Genomic DNA, 18405 nt, shown 5'->3' on the forward strand with positions numbered 1-18405 from the left:
CCAAATTGGAAGCTTCATAAGAGTTGATTTCTGCTAGCACAAGGGTGGGGTGAGAATGGGAAATGGCTATGGTGGCTTTAAGTTACCTTTGCACCTTCCCAGTAGTGGGTAGTTCTGCGGTTGGAGAGGTCCCTGAGGTAAACTAGACAACCCTGGAGGCATGTCTATGTTATGGAAACCTTCCTGGGGTGTACTGTGTGCCACAATGTTTCCCAGATCTTCCGCAGTGCTGTATCCTGTAGACCCATCTCCAATATGCCCCTCTCACCTCCAGCCTTATCCCCAACATGCTTCCTTATATCACAGCTTGTGGGGGAGTCCTCAGGAGGCAGCCTTATGGCTGGGTTCTGCAGTTCCTGCACCAGGGTAATTCTCTACCAGCTGGATAAAGAATTTTTAGGGGCCCTTTACGCTCCTCTAGCCATTTTACATGATGTAAAAAAGCTGGAGCAAAGGTGCTCCAGGGCTGCAATGGCATTCCTCATATTTTAAAGTTTAAAGTTCTGCACATGCTTAAGTGTTTCACAGGATCAGGGCTAGATTGTTCAGCACCTTGCCGGATTGAGTCCTTAGTTTGTGTGCAATACACATGATTTTGTAATTGTAATACACATACTTTTCTTACTACTTATCAGTAACCAATAATGATTTTATCATCTATTTCATATTTTATTTAAATGTTCAGATCCTCCGAAGCTACATATTTCCTTTCAAGATGTCTGTATGTCTAGAGCTTTGGATAACCATTTTCTCATGATGTTTAAATATAAATAAATGCATGAAATGAATTAAATAATAAAATTGAGCATAAATGTAAACCAGAGTCAGCGCTAGGCATGAGCACACTAAGCAATTGCTTAGGGCCCTGAGCAGCTCAAGGGGGCCCCTATTCGCTTTTTATTATGTGTTAGGGAGGAGTATTCCTGTTTAGAGCCCCTAATGGGCTAGCACCGCCTCTGACATAAATAAAATTAAATGCTTTGCACTTTTCAGGATTCAGCCCAAAGAAAACAAAGGTTTGTAGTTGACAAAGTTCAGTGAATCAAAGCAAGCTGGTACAAGAGGCATAATGTTTGCAAAACTAAATATTAATACGGAGAGCAATTTCTTGGTAAACTAAGGAAAGCTTCTTAAGAAAGGATGGGTGAAAGAGAGAAACAATAATTGGAGAATTGAAGCAGCTCGTGGATACTATTTTAATATTTTAATTGACAAGAGCAGGAAAAAGAAACTAACAAAAGAGGTGGGCAAATTTTTTCACCCAAACCCTTTTTTTACCAAAAAATGTAGATTTGGTTTGATCAACATTTCACAAATTGATGTAGAATTTGTCAGATTATTTCAGTTGGAAAAAAAACCCTTACACTTTTATTTATTTATTGAAAAACTCCCCAAAAAAATTGTGTTGGGTCAACTGAAATAAATTTTTGTTTAAAATTTTTTGTATGGTGAGTGAACTGAAAAATTAGCTATTCACACAGCTGTACACAATTTTAATACTATGTTACTCCCTCATCCACATACTAGTTGTCACTTTCTGCTGCCACAACGTGCCTACCTCTATCCTTCACTTTTTGTCCTCAGGGCTCTCCACCATTGTTTATGCTGGCATAAACCTGTGGTGAATTTGGCCCAAACTTTATAAACTAAGATTCTTACCTTTGTCTCCAAAAATGATACCTTCAGTAAAGGGTGCACTTAATTTTTAATATAGTTTTTAAATCATTATAGGTAGTGTTTCTTATAAAAGTTGTCAATCATCGGGACCAACTGCAAGTCAAAATAGCACAGCAGGATCTCTAAGGTAACTAGATACAGCTTATGCTTTTCAAAATGTTACAGGTTTTGTAAAGAGAATGAAATTAAATCTTGCCTTACTTTATCTTACTTAATCTACTTTATCTTACTTAATCTATGTAGTGTAACGGCTGAATTGTGTATTTTGCCTTTCCAAAAAAGAAAAGATATTGTGCAAGCTAACTGCAATTTATACATGTTTTTATTCTTGTTGGATGGCCTGATTTTGAAACTATGGGTTCCAAAATTTGCACAGGCAGTTAGAGTATATATAGCTGTTTGCACCTGCAATCATGGTATTTGCACACAAAAATCTGTCTCTAATGTGAAAAAAGTGGCCAAAATCTTTGTTTTATGTCTCATCTGAAAGGCAGCACTTCCATCAGCACAATATTGCATTCATTATACTTGGGATATGGCTTCTGTAATTACTCAGAGAGAATAGTGCTACCCACTAAATCACCTGAAACACTTCCTGCAGCACCTACATCTCACTTAGAAGTTTCTCATCCAAGTATTGACCAGCCTCGTTTTTAAACTTGCACGAACTGTGGAAATCACAGAACAATGTGGTATGGTTCCAGACCATGCAAGTGCATTGCATCCACAATTTTCAATCATAAGAACAGAAAAATGGCCATACTGGGGTAGACCACTGGTCCATCTAGCCCAGTAGCTTGTCTTCCCACTGTGGCTGGTGCCAGATACTTCAGAGGGAATGAACAGAAATGGCAATTATCAAGTGATCTGTTACTTGTCATCCAGTCCAGCTTCTGGCAGTCAGAGTCTTGGAGGACACCCAGAGGATGACTATCTTGGCTAATAGCCATTGGTGGACCTATCGTCCATGAACTTGTCTAATTCTTTTTTGAACCCAGTTAGACTTTTGGAGGTGTGTTGTGTGACCTTATGTTTGTTTTAAACCTGCTACCTATTAATTTCATATTATTATACATTTTCAGATTGATATGAAAATACATAATACAAATATAAAAAGTCCTTTTTTCCTGTTTCATCACTTTCTCCCTTGTCTTGTCTTTCAGTTGTTTGCAAAAATGTCACCCAACAGTCTAACATTCTGATAAATAATACATGTATGTGTGAAATAACTGATAATAATTTTTTCCTTTAAAATATAAACTTTGAGAATTTCTTTAACAATTTTTGAAATCTATTGAAGTATAAAAATGTTTCAGATCTTTTCACTGATTGCATTAACAGATCAACACCACTAAGAATACCAAATAATGGACATTCGTTCACTTCATCATCTGGATCACAAAGTACTAGAATAGGCTTATGGGATACTCCTCGTTTCACTCCTCAGTTGTATGCATGTACACCACCTTTCTCACAGACATCTGTAACAAGACAGCCAATCACCATCTCCAGTCTTCTACAGAGGCAACATGTAGGCAAGTAAATTCTATGAATTATCAAAATTAAATTATTTGCCTTGAAAAGTTTTCAAGGTACAATATAAATTATTGATTATGCAATGCACAATTTATAATTTTGGAAATTTTGGGGTATAATATCAACACAATGTGAAGCCTTCCATACAATATTTAGAGTAGTTGAGAATGTACCTTTTGTTTTAATTTGTATGATGACATTGGAATAAAGATATAGAGAAGCTTAAATCTAGTAATTTTAATATTTGCTTTTAAGCAAAGTTCCACTTTTGAAAAATTCAATCTATATAATAATTTGATAAAAGCTATTGTGATGGCAATTTTAATGTACTTCTTTTTCCCTTAGTTAATCCCTTGAAATCTGTAATTATTCCGAGGCAAAAAACTTGAATAAGAAGTTATTACCACTGACCTTTTTGGCAAATACCCTAAGAGATATTTTAAAATGTAATGTTATTTGAATATAAGGCTACATTAAGCCCCCATGGCTGACCTATGTCAGCTGACTTGGGCTCACAGGGTTTGGGCTGTGGGGTTATAAAATTGCAGAGTAGACATTTGGGTTTGGGCTGGAGTCCAGGGTCTGGGACTATTCCCACTTGTGGGGTCCCAGAGCTCAGCCTGCAGCCCAAGCCCAAACATCTACACCTCAATTTTTCACCCCTGCAACCTGAACCCCATGAGCCAGGTCAGCCGCAGGTGTTTAATTGCAGTGTAGGCATGGTCTGAAAGTCTTGAAATCAACAGCAGTGGTGGCCTTACCTTCTTGAAGAAACTGCAGATGCAGATGATAAACATGCAAGAGCGAGTGGTTGTAATTGGCTGCAGTTTAGTTTTCATAAATAGCATTCACTTGGTGTCTACGGATTATTGGGGCTTCAGATGCTGGACAACATGAGGCTGTTTATGGTCCTTCTGCAGTTGGCACCCAGATAGTAGCAGGGAGAAGCTAGTGCCAGCTCTGGTACCTCCCTTCCCCCACCCTCCTCTTCCCCAGCATCACCAGTGGTAACATCAAAACCTTCCTTCCTCCAAAGTTTCAGTTATGGTAAGGGCTAGGGAAAGAAAACAGAGCACATAAGGGGGTATCCTGGAAGGAGTTCTATAGGACCTGGGGAAGAGTAATGAACCAGGTGAACTGGAGGTACAAATGTGGTAGGAGTATTCTGAAGAGATGAACTAGAGGCCCTGGGAGGTCAAAGGTATTAAATGTAGGCCTGAATGGGAACCCTGAAGAGACAGAGGAGGGTTTCAGCTGTGAACCTTCAGTAATGAATTTAGGAATGTCTGGAGTAGGTAGAGAGAATCTCTTAGTGCAGGGATGAACAGTAGTGGTGGGGATAAACTGAGGGAGTGTGTGTAATGAACTGAAGGGTCTGTAGGTAGTAGTTGGAAGGATGGATAGGATGTTGCTGGAGAGTGAGTGGCAGTTGGGAGGTCCTGAGGAGGAAGAGGAACTGTGTGGAAAAGAAACCAGGAGATCCTGAGAGTCAAGGAAAAAAAAGAACTGGTAGTGATCTGGATAGGAGCTGGGGGGAACTAATGGAGGAGCTGATGAATGAGAGCCCCTGGGACTGAGCATGGAGGACTGGAAGGAATTCAGAAAGGATGGGGTAGAATAATTAGCAGGTAAGAGAAAGAAGGAAGAAAGGAGTCCAAAGATGGAAGAGAGAGAAGTGATGACACTTGGGGAGACAGAAAATAAGGAGAGAAGGGGGGGATTCAAGAGGAAGAGAAAGTTCTTCTTCAAGAGATGTCCCTGTGGGTGCTCCACTTCAGGTCAAGGTGCGTTCCCAGCGCCTTCATTCGGAGATACTGCTGACTGCTTCTTATTTACAATGTCACCTGAAAGTGAGAAAAGGCGTTCACATGGCACTTTTGTAGCCGGCATTGCAAAGTATTTATGTGGCAGGTATGCTAAACATTCGTATGCCCCTTCATGCTTCGGCCACCATTCCAGAGGACATGCTTCCGTGCTGATAATGCTCGTTAAAAAAATAATGCGTTAATTAAATTTGTGACTGAATTCCTTGGGGGAGAATTGTATGTCCCCTGCTCTGTTTTACCCGCATTCTGCCATATATTTCATGTTATAGCAGTCTCGGATGATGACCCAGCACATGTTCGTTTTAAGAACACTTTCACAGCAGATTTGACAAAACACAAAGAAGGTACCTGTCAAGGTTTCTTCCCCACTCTGAACTCTAGGGTACAGATGTGGGGACCTGCATGAAAGACCCCCTAAGCTTATTCTTACCAGCTTAGGTTAAAAACTTCCTCAAGGTACAAACTTTGCCTTGTCCTTGAACCCTATGCTGCCACCACCAAGTGTGTTAAACAAAGAACAGGGAAAGAGACCACTTGGAGATGTCTTCCCACCAAAATATCCCCCCAAGCCCTACACCCCCTTTCCTGGGGAAGGCTTGATAAAAATCCTCACCAATTTGAACGGGTGAACACAGACCCAAACCCTTGGATCTTAAGAACAATGAAAAATCAATCGGGTTCTTAAAAGAAGAATTTTAATTAAAGAAAAGGTAAAAGAATCACCTCTGTAAAATCAGGATGGTAAATACCTTACAGAGTAATCAGATGCAAAACCTAGAGAATCCCTCTAGGCAAAACCTTAAGTTACAAAAAGACACAAAAACAGGAATATACATTCCATTCAGCACAGCCTACTTTACCAGCCATTGAACAAAAGTAAATCTAACGCATTTCTAGCTAGATTACTTACTAACTTTTTACAGGAGTTCTGAGCTGCATTCCTGATCTGTTCCCGGCAAAAGCATCACACAGACAGACAGACCCTTTAGTCCCCCCACTCCAGCTTTGAAAGTATCTTGTCTCCTCATTGGTCATTTTGGTCAGGTGCCAGCGAGGTTATTTTACCTTCTTAACCCTTTACAGGTGAAAAGGTTTTGCCTCTGGCCAGGAGGGATTTTATAGCACTGTGGACAGAAAGGTGGTTACCCTTCTCCTTATATTTATGATAGTACCAATGTGAGATTTCTAAGAATAGATAAAGCACTCGACCCAAGGTTTAAGAATCTGAAGTCCCTTCCAAAATCTGAGAGGTGTGGAGAATGCTTTCAGATGTCTTAAAAGAGCAACACTCCAATGCGGAAACTACAGAACCTGAACTACCAAAAAAGAAAATCAACCTTCTGTTGGTGGCTTTTGACTCGGTTGATGAAAATGAACCGCTCTGCTTTGGATCGTTATCGAGCAGAAGCCGTCATCAGCATGGATGCATATATTCTGGAATGGTGGTTGAAGCATGAAGGGACATATGAATCTTTAGTGCATCTGGCACGTAAATATTTTGCGATGCCAGCTACAACAGTGCCATGTGAATGCCTGTTCTCACTTTCAGGTGACATTGTAAACAAGACATGGGCAGCATTATCTCTTGCAAATTGTAACCAAACTTGTTTGTCTGAGCAATTGGCTGAAGTAGGACTGAGTGAACTAGTAGGTTCTAAAGTTTTACATTGTTTTATTTTTGAATGCAGTTATTTTTTTACATAATTCTACATTTGTAAGTTCAACTTTCATGAGAAAGAGATTGAACTACAGTACTTGTATTAGGTGAATAGAAATATACTATTTCTTGTTTTTTACAGTGCAAATATTTGTAATAAAAATAAATATAAAGTGAACACTGTACACTTTGTATCCTGTGTTGTAATTGAAATCAATATATTTGAAAATGTAGAAAACATCCAAAAATATTTAAATAAATGGTATTCTATTATTGTTTAACTGTGCGATTAATCATGATACATTTTTTAAATTGTGTGATTAATCACAATTAATTTTTTTAATCACTTGACAGCCCTATTTATGATATATTCAAAAATTGCAATTCAGATGTAAAATTGCAAGCTTCCTTCCCAAAGCTAGTTAGAAGCACCATTCTGTCCCCAAGACCAACAGTCAGAAAAATTTGGAGTTTGTAGGCCAAGCAGTTTTGGAAATATGACAAGCCAGAAAGAATGAAAGATTAAATTGACCTTAATTGTTGAACCCCCATATCTTCCAAAAGCATTATGCAATTTGCCCCAGAAATGTCTTCCGTGGGCTATGATCTGGCTTGTGAAATGACATATGCATGTGATGGATTCGGGAAAAATGGGTGATAGAGGATTGGGTAGAAAACTGGACATGTAATCATGGAAAGATATCTTGAGCTTCAATTAAAGGAACAAGGATTTGATCTCAGTTTCTGGTGTAAATCCAGTAATTTAAATGTAGTGTAATACGGTTTCTCTGAATAATGCTTCTGTTCATTGGTATAACTGAGATGAGAGTCTTACCTTAGCATCTTTTAAACAATTAGAATCCTAATTCTAAGTATGGGGCTCAATCCTGTTCACAAGTGCACTGACACTTATTTTCATGTTCCCTGTAAAATCACTTACCATATTTGCACTTGCATACATAGAAACAGCTTTGCCAAAATTCACAGCAACATGTGTTCCTTTATGTTTGTTTTTTATATTAATATTTATAATGATTTTTCATTTTTGATTTTTTTATTATTTTTCTTAACAAAATAGATTTTACTTAAATGAATGCAATGATTCTTTAGCTTTATGTAAAAATATTTATACCTTTGTATTTTTAAATATTCCTTATAGGATCTACTAATCTTGGAGGACATTCAGTAGAAAGATAAGCAAATGTCTGCAATCTATATTGTTCAATAAGCATCTGGAGAAACCCTCCACTGGCTTGTATAAATCGGAGAGTATATGTAATTTCTATAAAATGTAATGTTGGAATAAAACAACAAACTGGTCACCTTGGTGAAAGCACTCTTAAAATAATATTGCTAATTAAAATCCACAGTTCTTTTAAATGGAAATGGAAAATGTTTTACTGGTCTTAAAATCTTTGACCAAAAATGTATTGCATAAATATTCACGCTTTTGTAACCAGGCATCAAGACTAACATGACTGCATATTCAATAAGCACTTCTTTAAAGTACTCTTCTGTTGGTGAGAGCTTATAAATTCTCTGAATTGCCAAACTAGCTCTGTATATGAGTAGCTTCAAAGTGCATATTTGTTTAAATGGTTGTGCACATATACACTATTGTGTGCATGCTCTGTATTAGAGATGGGTCTAAATCAAAACTCCAGATCCTAACATCTTAATAGTTGGTGGTATTTGAATCCAGGATTCCAGATCTAGATTCCTATTCAGAAGACCACTGTTAGCTTCCACTAGAGAAATGCACAAATTTTCTGGGATTTTAAATTCTGGCAGGCACTGCTGTGCCCATGAATATAATAAAGTAAGAGATTCAACACTCCACAAAGTCCACCACTGGATTTGGTTGGCACTCCTCACTTGCCAGACAGCAGAGAGTAAAGTGGGGGAAGAGCAGCAGGTAGTCCCATGAAGAGACTGGAAGTCTGTCTGCTACCCTGATAAAACACTGCAATAATGAATGGGGGTCTGGAGACCAGCAGGGTGCCTGGGTGATAGAGGTCTTTTGAGAACAGCTCTTGGTCTTGTAAGAACAGCTGTTCTTATGAAATTTCCACCATTTTAGTTCAGATGCTTGGTCTGAATTTGGATCCAAACTGCTACCCTGGTTTGAATAAAAATCTCAATTCCAATTTTGACAGCATCCAGTTTTAAGTACATCTGGGTCAGCCCATTTCAATTTAATACACAATTTTCTATTGCCATAAATGATACATTGAAAAAACATTTTTTCAAACCAAGTAAAGGCTTCATTGAGGCTTATCATAGAATCATAGAATCATAGAATATCAGGGTTGAAAGGGACCCCTGAAGGTCATCTAGTCCAACCCCCTGCTCGAAGCAGGACCAATTCCCAGTTAAATCATCCCAGCCAGGGCTTTGTCAAGCCTGACCTTAAAAACCTCTAAGGAAGGAGATTCTACCACCTCCCTAGGTAACGCATTCCAGTGTTTCACCACCCTCTTAGTGAAAAAGTTTTTCCTAATATCCAATCTAAACCTCCCCCACTGCAACTTGAGACCATTACTCCTCGTTCTGTCATCTGCTACCATTGAGAACAGTCTAGAGCCATCCTCTTTGGAACCCCCTTTCAGGTAGTTGAAAGCAGCTATCAAATCCCCCCTCATTCTTCTCTTCTGCAGGCTAAACAATCCCAGCTCCCTCAGCCTCTCCTCATAACTCATGTGTTCCAGTCCCCTAATCATTTTTGTTGCCCTTCGCTGGACTCTCTCCAATTTATCCACATCCTTCTTGAAGTGTGGGGCCCAAAACTGGACACAGTACTCCAGATGAGGCCTCACCAATGTCGAATAGAGGGGAACGATCACGTCCCTCGATCTGCTCGCTATGCCCCTACTTATACATCCCAAAATGCCATTGGCCTTCTTGGCAACAAGGGCACACTGCTGACTCATATCCAGCTTCTCGTCCACTGTCACCCCTAGGTCCTTTTCCGCAGAACTGCTGCCTAGCCATTCGGTCCCTAGTCTGTAGCGGTGCATTGGATTCTTCCATCCTAAGTGCAGGACCCTGCACTTATCCTTATTGAACCTCATCAGATTTCTTTTGGCCCAATCCTCCAATTTGTCTAGGAATCCTCCAATTTGTCTAGGACTGAGAGCCTGAGTGAGTGTCTGATTGGCTGCTAGCCTGCAGGGGGCAGGCATTAGAGTGTCTGTTTGTTTGCGTCAGGGAAGCCTGGCTGTTTAAAAATAGCCAGAGCTTCGTGAACCAGCTGAGCGGCGGCGAACCAGCTGAGCAGCGGGGGACAGCAGAGCAGCTCACAGCAGGAGTTTGCCTGGGAGTTCGCCTGGAGTGAGCCCAGTGAGGCTTACGTCTTGCAAACTGCTCTGAGGAAGCTCATAGTAGGAAGGTGATATGGAAGGGGGCGGTTCAGCTGTTGTTACCTGCACTGGATGTGCCATGTTTGTCTTTCTTCCACAGGACAGAAGCGACTTTGTCTGTACAAAGTGCCAGCTGGTCTCCATATTGGAAGAGAAGATTGAAGGTCTGGAGCAACAGATAACGACCCTGCGTTGCATACGAGAAACTGAGGATTTTCTGGACAAAACTCAGGATAGGCTTCTAGGGGCACAAAGCTCTAAAGATATAGAGCAGGTTGCACAGAGGAGCCAAGAGGCCAGTGAAGAAATTGGAGGCTTATGTCCATAACAAGTTTCAAGCTACACATTTGAGATGTTTTTATTGCAGACATGTTCAGAAATGTGTGACTAATATTATGTTACTTTATTTATTTTACAGTAGAAAGTTTTGTCCCCACTCTCCTCTAACTCAAATAGCAGAAAAGATTTCCAAATAATCCATCTTCAGGCAGAATTTTATCCCAAACTGAATGATTTAGAAAGATATTAACATAAAAACAAAGGATTATAATGAAAATTACCGGTAATTGACATACTTCCACTCTGCTTACAATACCTCTGAGAGGTGAAGTCATAAAAATGGCATTGCAAGCTCCCATACTAAATAGGTGTCAATGATTTGGGAAGGTCATGCCTGACTAATCTAATCGCCTTTTATGATGAGATTACTGGTTCTGTGGATGAAGGGAAAGCAGTGGATGTATTGTTTCTTGACTTTAGCAAAGCTTTTGACACGGTCTCCCATAGTATTCTTGTCAGCAAGTTAAGGAAGTATGGGCTGGATGAATGCACTATAAGGTGGGTAGAAAGCTGGCTAAATTGTCGGGCTCAACGGGTAGTGATCAATGGCTCCATGTCTAGTTGGCAGCCGGTATCAAGTGGAGTGCCCCAGGGGTCGGTCCTGGGGCCGGTTTTATTCAATATCTTCATAAATGATCTGGAGGATGGTGTGGATTGCACTCTCAGCAAATTTGCGGATGATACTAAACTGGGAGGAGTGGTAGATACGCTGGAGGGGAGGGATAGGATACAGAAGGACCTAGACAAATTGGAGGATTGGGCCAAAAGGAATCTGATGAGGTTCAATAAGGATAAGTGCAGGGTCCTGCACTTAGGACGGAAGAACCCAATGCACAGCTACAGACTAGGGACCGAATGGCTAGGCAGCAGTTCTGCAGAAAAGGACCTAGGGGTGACAGTGGACGAGAAGCTGGATATGAGTCAGCAGTGTGCCCTTGTTGCCAAGAAGGCCAATGGCATTTTGGGATGTATAAGTAGGGGCATAGCGAGCAGATCGAGGGACGTGATCGTTCCCCTCTATTCGACATTGGTGAGGCCTCATCTGGAGTACTGTGTCCAGTTTTGGGCCCCACACTTCAAGAAGGATGTGGATAAATTGGAGAGAGTCCAGCGAAGGGCAACAAAAATGATTAGGGGACTGGAACACATGAGTTATGAGGAGAGGCTGAGGGAGCTGGGATTGTTTAGCCTGCAGAAGAGAAGAATGAGGGGGGATTTGATAGCTGCTTTCAACTACCTGAAAGGGGGTTCCAAAGAGGATGGCTCTAGACTGTTCTCAATGGTAGCAGATGACAGAACGAGGAGTAATGGTCTCAAGTTGCAGTGGGGGAGGTTTAGATTGGATATTAGGAAAAACTTTTTCACTAAGAGGGTGGTGAAACACTGGAATGCGTTACCTAGGGAGGTGGTAGAATCTCCTTCCTTAGAGGTTTTTAAGGTCAGGCTTGACAAAGCCCTGGCTGGGATGATTTAACTGGGAATTGGTCCTGCTTTGAGCAGGGGGTTGGACTAGATGACCTTCTGGGGTCCCTTCCAACCCTGATATTCTATGATTCTATGATTCTATGATTCTATGATTTCCATATCAGATTATTTCAGAGTACAAGTAAAAAATATTTTTCTGAACTGCCATTTCATCTCACTGCAAATTCATCCTGGGATCTGAAAGTCAAGCTGTGTTCTTTCTGGCTTCTGAAAGCCAAATTCTGCCCTTTGTTATAACTGTTGAACTTCATTGCTTTCTGTGGAATTGCACAGGTGTAACTGAAGGCAGAATGGAACACAATGACATTGCACAGTTGGCTCTTCAAATGGAACTTACTTAACAGTTTTGTTGATGTTGAACACATCTGGAAAGAATCCAGTTCACTCTTAGAGCTGTTGATTCTGCAGAGTTGACAGTAATTAAAAGTAGTAAAAACTTACTTCTGTCATTAAAATAAGCAGGTGTGACTCTGAATACACACAGGGAGCAGATTGTGTGAGTAGGAAGGTACCATATTTACATAGTTTACTTTTATAATGAAAAATGACTAACTAAACTGTGCCTCAGCCAAGCTTGTCCCCTTCTACCTTTTGGATGGTAGCACTATCGCCCTGCTGGTTTCCTTTAGCGAATCTTCTTACCCTTCAGAGGAGTTCTTAGGCCCCCAGTTAGGCCTGCGTGGTAAAAGGCAGCATATAGCGAGGAAGGCCTGTGATCCTCCTCTTCCCCTCAGGCAGCAGTAGGGTGACCAGACAGCAAATGTGAAAAATCGGGACGGGGTGTGTGTGGGGGGGGGAAGGAATAGGAGCCTATATAAGAAAAAGACCCAAAAATCGCGAGTGTCCCTATAAAATCGGGACATCTGGTCACCCTAGGCATTAGCAAAACTTTTGGTGCTCAACATGAAGTTCCTCTTCCCAACACACACACGGCCTTGAAGGAGGCAGCCTGAGTCCTCTCTTCCCTCACTCCTTTTCCCAGGCAGCAGCCTAACTTCTATAGGAATGCTCACCCACACAGTTTGAGTTTCTCTCTCGATCTTAGTAATACTTCTGAAAAGTAATTTACTTAATGAAATGTGCCATATTGCACCAAGTTGCACCATATTGCAAGCATAGCATATTTTCAGAACACTTTATCGGGGGAAAATACGCCTGGAACCCCTTACTAGGGTAGTATCTATCTTAGAGTTTTATACTGCTTCCCATCCCTGAAGTATATGGGTGCCTTCCACGTAAAATCAATAGCACTAGCTAAGTTCCTATTGGATGTCATGGAGTCCCTGGCGCATCTACCCTTTCAAAGTCAAAACACTGATTGGGGAAGGTTTGGGGAATTTATTTTTTTTTTAACATTGATGTTGACAGGGATTTGGGAATAGAATGGAGGGCTTATATTATTTATGGTTCTGCTACAAATTGCTCCATATTATAAATTGGTCAAAAGCTATCATCTAGTCCACTTGGTGGCTGCCAGTCCAACCCTACCTTCAGCAGTGATAATGAGTTTAAAGGGAGAGGAAAGGTAAATCCAGTTTGATTCAAAATTAATAAATGGCATTGACAGAGGCTGCAAATTTTGGGAAATATTCTTAATAGGTGCCTGTGGGCTCAAGATTGATGAGAACTTAAACTGTGTATGTGCATTATTCAAGAGCTTATAATTAGGTCATGTGAAATTTAAAACCACAACAACAACATCATAGTGGATCTTATTTACAATACAGACTAATTACTTGCAAAAATTATTTTTTTTTAATGGAAACCATGTGTGGCGTAAGCAAAGGAAAAAAGGAGTATCTTAAATTGGTTAACTTCCATGTTGCCGTTTTTTGTTTGTGTTTTTTTAGCATTGTACAACACAAAAATGATTAAAATATTTAAAAGAGAATGTCTAAAATAATCAGGAAGGTGTTCTCTGTAATACACTGAACAGAAAGATCTAAACATTATGCTCATATTTAAGCATCTTCTATTGAAGTCAATGGAAGTTTAACTTTTAGCCACATGTTGCCGTCCTGAGCAGTTTTCCAATGAGCCATAAGTTCCTGAATACAAACATAAATAATAAAACTGCTGAACCACCCATAACTATTGCTTCACAAACATTAACATGAAAACGTATACAGTATTGTTTCTCTGGATATTTCACTCTTCTTCCTCTAAAATGAAATTTGCAATAGAGCAACGGTACACCAGAGGGTGCTAAATTACCTTTAAACAAAATAATTTCAGTCATCAGATTTTTGTAGGCAATTCATGGCTTGCTAGTATAAAAGCTGTGAAGTGTTCTGGTTCCCTCAGTTCAGAGAATGTTTAGGCAAGCTAGAAATCATACAGAGAAAGGCAACAAAATGATACAAGGCTTTGAAGATAAAACATACAAGAAGTGACTGAAGGGACTATATTTAAATTCAGAAAAAATACTCTGAGAGAGCATGATCTATAGTCTACAAATACCTTAAAGGTAATAATAGCAATGGAAGCAGAGAATTAGTGGCACTGGTAGGGCAAGGAGCAGTGACGTGAAGGAGAGAAATATTTAGGCTAGATATAGGAAAACATTCTTAACAGAATAATTTGGCAATGGAGTAGACTCCCAGGGGATAGGGTCAAGGCACCATCACTGTGGATATTCAAGAATACATGAGATAAGATGTTGGTGGGAATGATGTAGTGTATCGTTCTGAAAAATGCAGGGGTCAGCCTGAATAACCTAAGAGTTTTTAGTCTGGGCTTTTTAGCTACAATTCTATGAATTTCAGCTCTGTATTCCTTACTTAAATACAAATTCTACAAAAGGGCTAAATTGTGTCTTTTTGAGTTTCAGTTGTCAGTTGCAATTGTGTGTGTGTGAAAATGTACTGTACCAGCCATAGGAACCTCCAGTGGCAGTTGGGAGCACTCTGAGGTGGCACTACTAATTCTTTTTAAAAGGAGTGTAACATGCACTCTTTCCAGCGCTGGCTTTCCTTTGCTACTAAATATAGGACGGGGTATCTGAGGCATGGCCCTATCCTCACTCCAACTCCTTTTGGATGTATATTTATTTTGATGTAAGTAAATCTTAAAAGTGAATCTTAAAACAGCACAGTATACCCAGCAACATTTAAACAACAAATATTTAAACAGGAGCAAATTTACCTGGCCAACCAATAAATCAGCTGCAAAAAAAAAAGCTCTTTTTTACACCCACCATTATATAGTGCTGCTTTTGGTACCAGCACTTCCCTATGCCTTGCATCCAGGATTTTAGCTCCTCCCTGCACAAAAGAAGGAGCTTGACTTGCATCGTCAGTCCCCTGCAGTCTCATACTTTTTTGAGGTACTCAAACAAAGGTGTGAGCTCAAGTGGATCTCAAGAGCCACAACCCTACCCTGTTCTTCAGTTTCTTTGAGAGGCAGGAGTATCTGATCAGAACCTCCCTAGCTTCCTCTTTCTGCTTTCTCTCAATCACACATCTTATTGTGTGTATTTTCTTCCTTTATTTACTGTAGTATAGTTTAGGGTAGAGTGTAAAGTTCAACTACTGATTGTTTTTTACTCTGTTTTTAGTTTTGATGTTGCCACAGGCACTTCTCTGCAAAACTTGAAGAGTGGAACAATCCAGTAAGGTAAAAATTAGGGATTTTTAAATTAAAAAGGGATTAAAAAAATTAATTGTGATTAATTGCACTGTTAAACAATAATAGAATACCATTTATTTAAATAGTTTTGGATGTTTTCTACATTTTCAAATATATTGATTTCAATTACAATACAAATACGAAGTGCTCACTTTACATTTATTTTGGATTACAAGTATTTGCACTGTAAAAAAACAAAAAAAAATAGTATTTTCAGTTCACCTAATACAAGTACTGTAGTGCAATCTCTTTATCATGAAAGTTGAACTTACAAATGTAGAATTATGTACAAAAAACCTGCCTTCAAAAATAAAACAGTATAAAATTTTAGAGCCTACAAGACCACTGAGTCCTACTTCTTGTTCAGCCAATCGCTCAGACAAACAAGTTTGTTTATATTTGGAGATAATGCTGCCCTCTTCTTGCTCACAATGTCACTAGAAAGCGAGAACAGGCATTCTCATGGCACTGTTGTAGCTGGCATTGCAAGATATTTATGTGCCAGATTTGCTAAAGATTCATATGTCCCTTCATGCTTCAACCACCATTCCAGGGGACATGCGTCCATGCTGATGATGGGTTCTGCTCAATAATAATCCAAAGCAGTGCGGACCAATGCATGTTCATTTTCATTATCTGAGTCAGATGCCACAAGCAGAAGTTGATTTTCTTTTTTGGTGGTTCAGGTTCTGTAGTTTCCGCATCAGAGCATTGCTCTTTTAAGATTTCTGAAAGTATGCTCCTCTACACCTTGTCCCTCTCAGATTTTGGAAGGCACTTCAGATTTTTAAACTTTGGGTCAAGTGCTGTAGCTATGTTTAGAAATCTCGCATTGGTACCTTCTTTGTGTTTTGTCAAATCTGCAGTGAAAGTGTTCTTAAAATGAACATGTGCTGGGTCATCATCCGAGATTGCTATAACATGAAATATATGGCAGAATGCGGGTAAAACAGAGCAGGGGACATACAATTCTCCCCCAAGAAGTTCATTCACAAATTTAATCAACACATTATTTTTTTAGTGAGCATCATCAGCATGGAAGCATGTCCTCTAGAATGGTGGCTGAAGCATGAAGGGGCATACAAATGTTTAGCATATCTGGCACGGAAATACCTTGCAATGCTGGCTACAAAAGTGCCATGCAAATGTCTGTTCTCACTTTCTGGTGACATTGTAGATAAGAAAAGGGCAGCATTGTAAGAAGAGAGCCTGTAAATGTAAACAAACTCTTTTGTCTTAGCAATGGGTTGAACAAGAAGTAGGACTGAGTGAACTTGTAGGCTCTGAAGTTTTCCATTGTTTTGTTTTTGAGTGCAATTATGTAACAAAAAAAAATCTACATTTGTAAGTAGCACTTTCATGACCAAGAGATTACATAAAGTACTTGTATGAAATAAAAAATACTATTTCTTTTGTTTATCATTTTTACAGTGTAAATATTTGTAATAAAAAATAATATATACTTTGATTTCAATTACAACACAGAATACAATATATATGAAATGTAGAAAAACATCCAAAATATTTAATAAATTTCAATTGGTATTCTATTGTTTAACAATATGATAAAAACTGTGATTAATCACGATTAATTTTTGAGTTAATCACGAGTTAACTGCGATTAATTGGCAGCCCTAGTAAAAAGCTTCAAATGGTGCCCTTTGCATAATATTTATTATTTATATTATTTGTACAGTTACACCAATAGCCCCATTATACTAGGCACTGTACAGATATATAGTAAATGACCCTTCCCCCAAAGAGTTTAAGATCTGAGGGCCAGATTTTTTAAAGGCATTTAGGTAGCTTAAGATGCAGTAGGAGTGAGATTTTGAAAAGTGCCTACTTGCCTAATTCCTGTTCAAATCAATGGGGGCTAGATGCCGAGCACTTCTGAAAATCCCACAAGGTGCCTACTGCATCTTTAGGCACCTAAATACCTGTAAAAATCTGGCCCAAGAGCCTAACTTCCACTGATTTCAAGAGAACCTGGCCCGAAGTGGACAAGATATAATGTGGGTGAAACAAAGAAAGAGATAGGGATTTGTTCAGGCAATACTCAGTGGAGAAGAACAGGTTACTCACCTGTATCCGGAGGGCTTTTTAGTTGATTTCATGTGCAGATCCACATGACCTGCCCTGTCCCCCACGCTAGGCTAGGTAATGGACTTTCAGGTAATGGAAGGAACAGGACAGCACCACACCTCTTTATACACTCTCAGGTCCAAACAAGCAATGGCACAAATATCTGGTAATAGAAGGAAGCATATACACAGCCCCAAGAGCCAAAGCTTACTGAAGGGTCCTGGCAAAGCATGGAGAGTGCATGTGTATCCAAGTGGAGTTGTACAAGCTTTTATCTGAAAAAACTTGTTACAGATGAGTAACCTGTAATCAACAGATCTGAACTCTATATGTATGGAAAGCATATCTGCTTCTTTACTGATAAATCTATAGTTTTACCATTTTCTCCTTGTTAGTCATGCAGCTGCAAGAGCTTGAGTCTGTTCTGCCTTGCATATTATCAGCACAATTGTTAACTAAATTACTTTAGTACTGAGTGTAGAGGATGTGGAAGCCAGAAAAGAAACCACTGCTTGAGTTTTCAATCTCAAGTAGAATTTGCAAGGTTGACTGTTAGAAAAAAGCACCTTTTTACTTGTTAACCGAGAAAATTTGATCTGGAGCTTGCTGACAGATAATAAATGTGGAACTGCACAGTGCCAGTTTTAGAGAGGTTTCACAGTAACAGCCGTGTAAGTCTGTCTTTGCAAAAAGAAAAGGAGGACTTGTGGCACCTTAGAGACTAACCAATTTATTTGAGCTACAGCTCACGAAAGCTCATGCTCAAATAAATTGGTTAGTCTCTAAGGTGCCACAAGTACTCCTTTTCAGTTTT

The 18405-nt window shown here is 39.5% G+C and overlaps 1 protein-coding gene across 1 annotated transcript in view; it reads left to right on the forward strand.

Moving 5' to 3' along the window:
- The window catches only part of RNF212 (ring finger protein 212), a gene marked incomplete at its 5' end in the record, with an annotated part of 30113 nt that extends 22157 nt beyond the window's left edge, over nucleotides 1-7956 (forward strand). Inside the window, 3 exons of the mRNA XM_084627492.1 lie at nucleotides 1732-1804; nucleotides 3019-3212; nucleotides 7856-7956. Of these exons, the coding sequence (XP_084483618.1) occupies nucleotides 1732-1804; nucleotides 3019-3212; nucleotides 7856-7893 (305 nt within the window). The 3' untranslated portion in view covers nucleotides 7894-7956. The remainder of the gene's footprint in view (nucleotides 1-1731; nucleotides 1805-3018; nucleotides 3213-7855) is intronic.
- Nucleotides 7957-18405: the final 10449 nt, after the last annotated feature.

This window comes from Lepidochelys olivacea, assembly GCF_965140295.1.
Source record: "Lepidochelys olivacea isolate rLepOli2 genome assembly, chromosome: 4".
Classification (NCBI taxonomy): domain Eukaryota; kingdom Metazoa; phylum Chordata; order Testudines; family Cheloniidae; genus Lepidochelys; species Lepidochelys olivacea.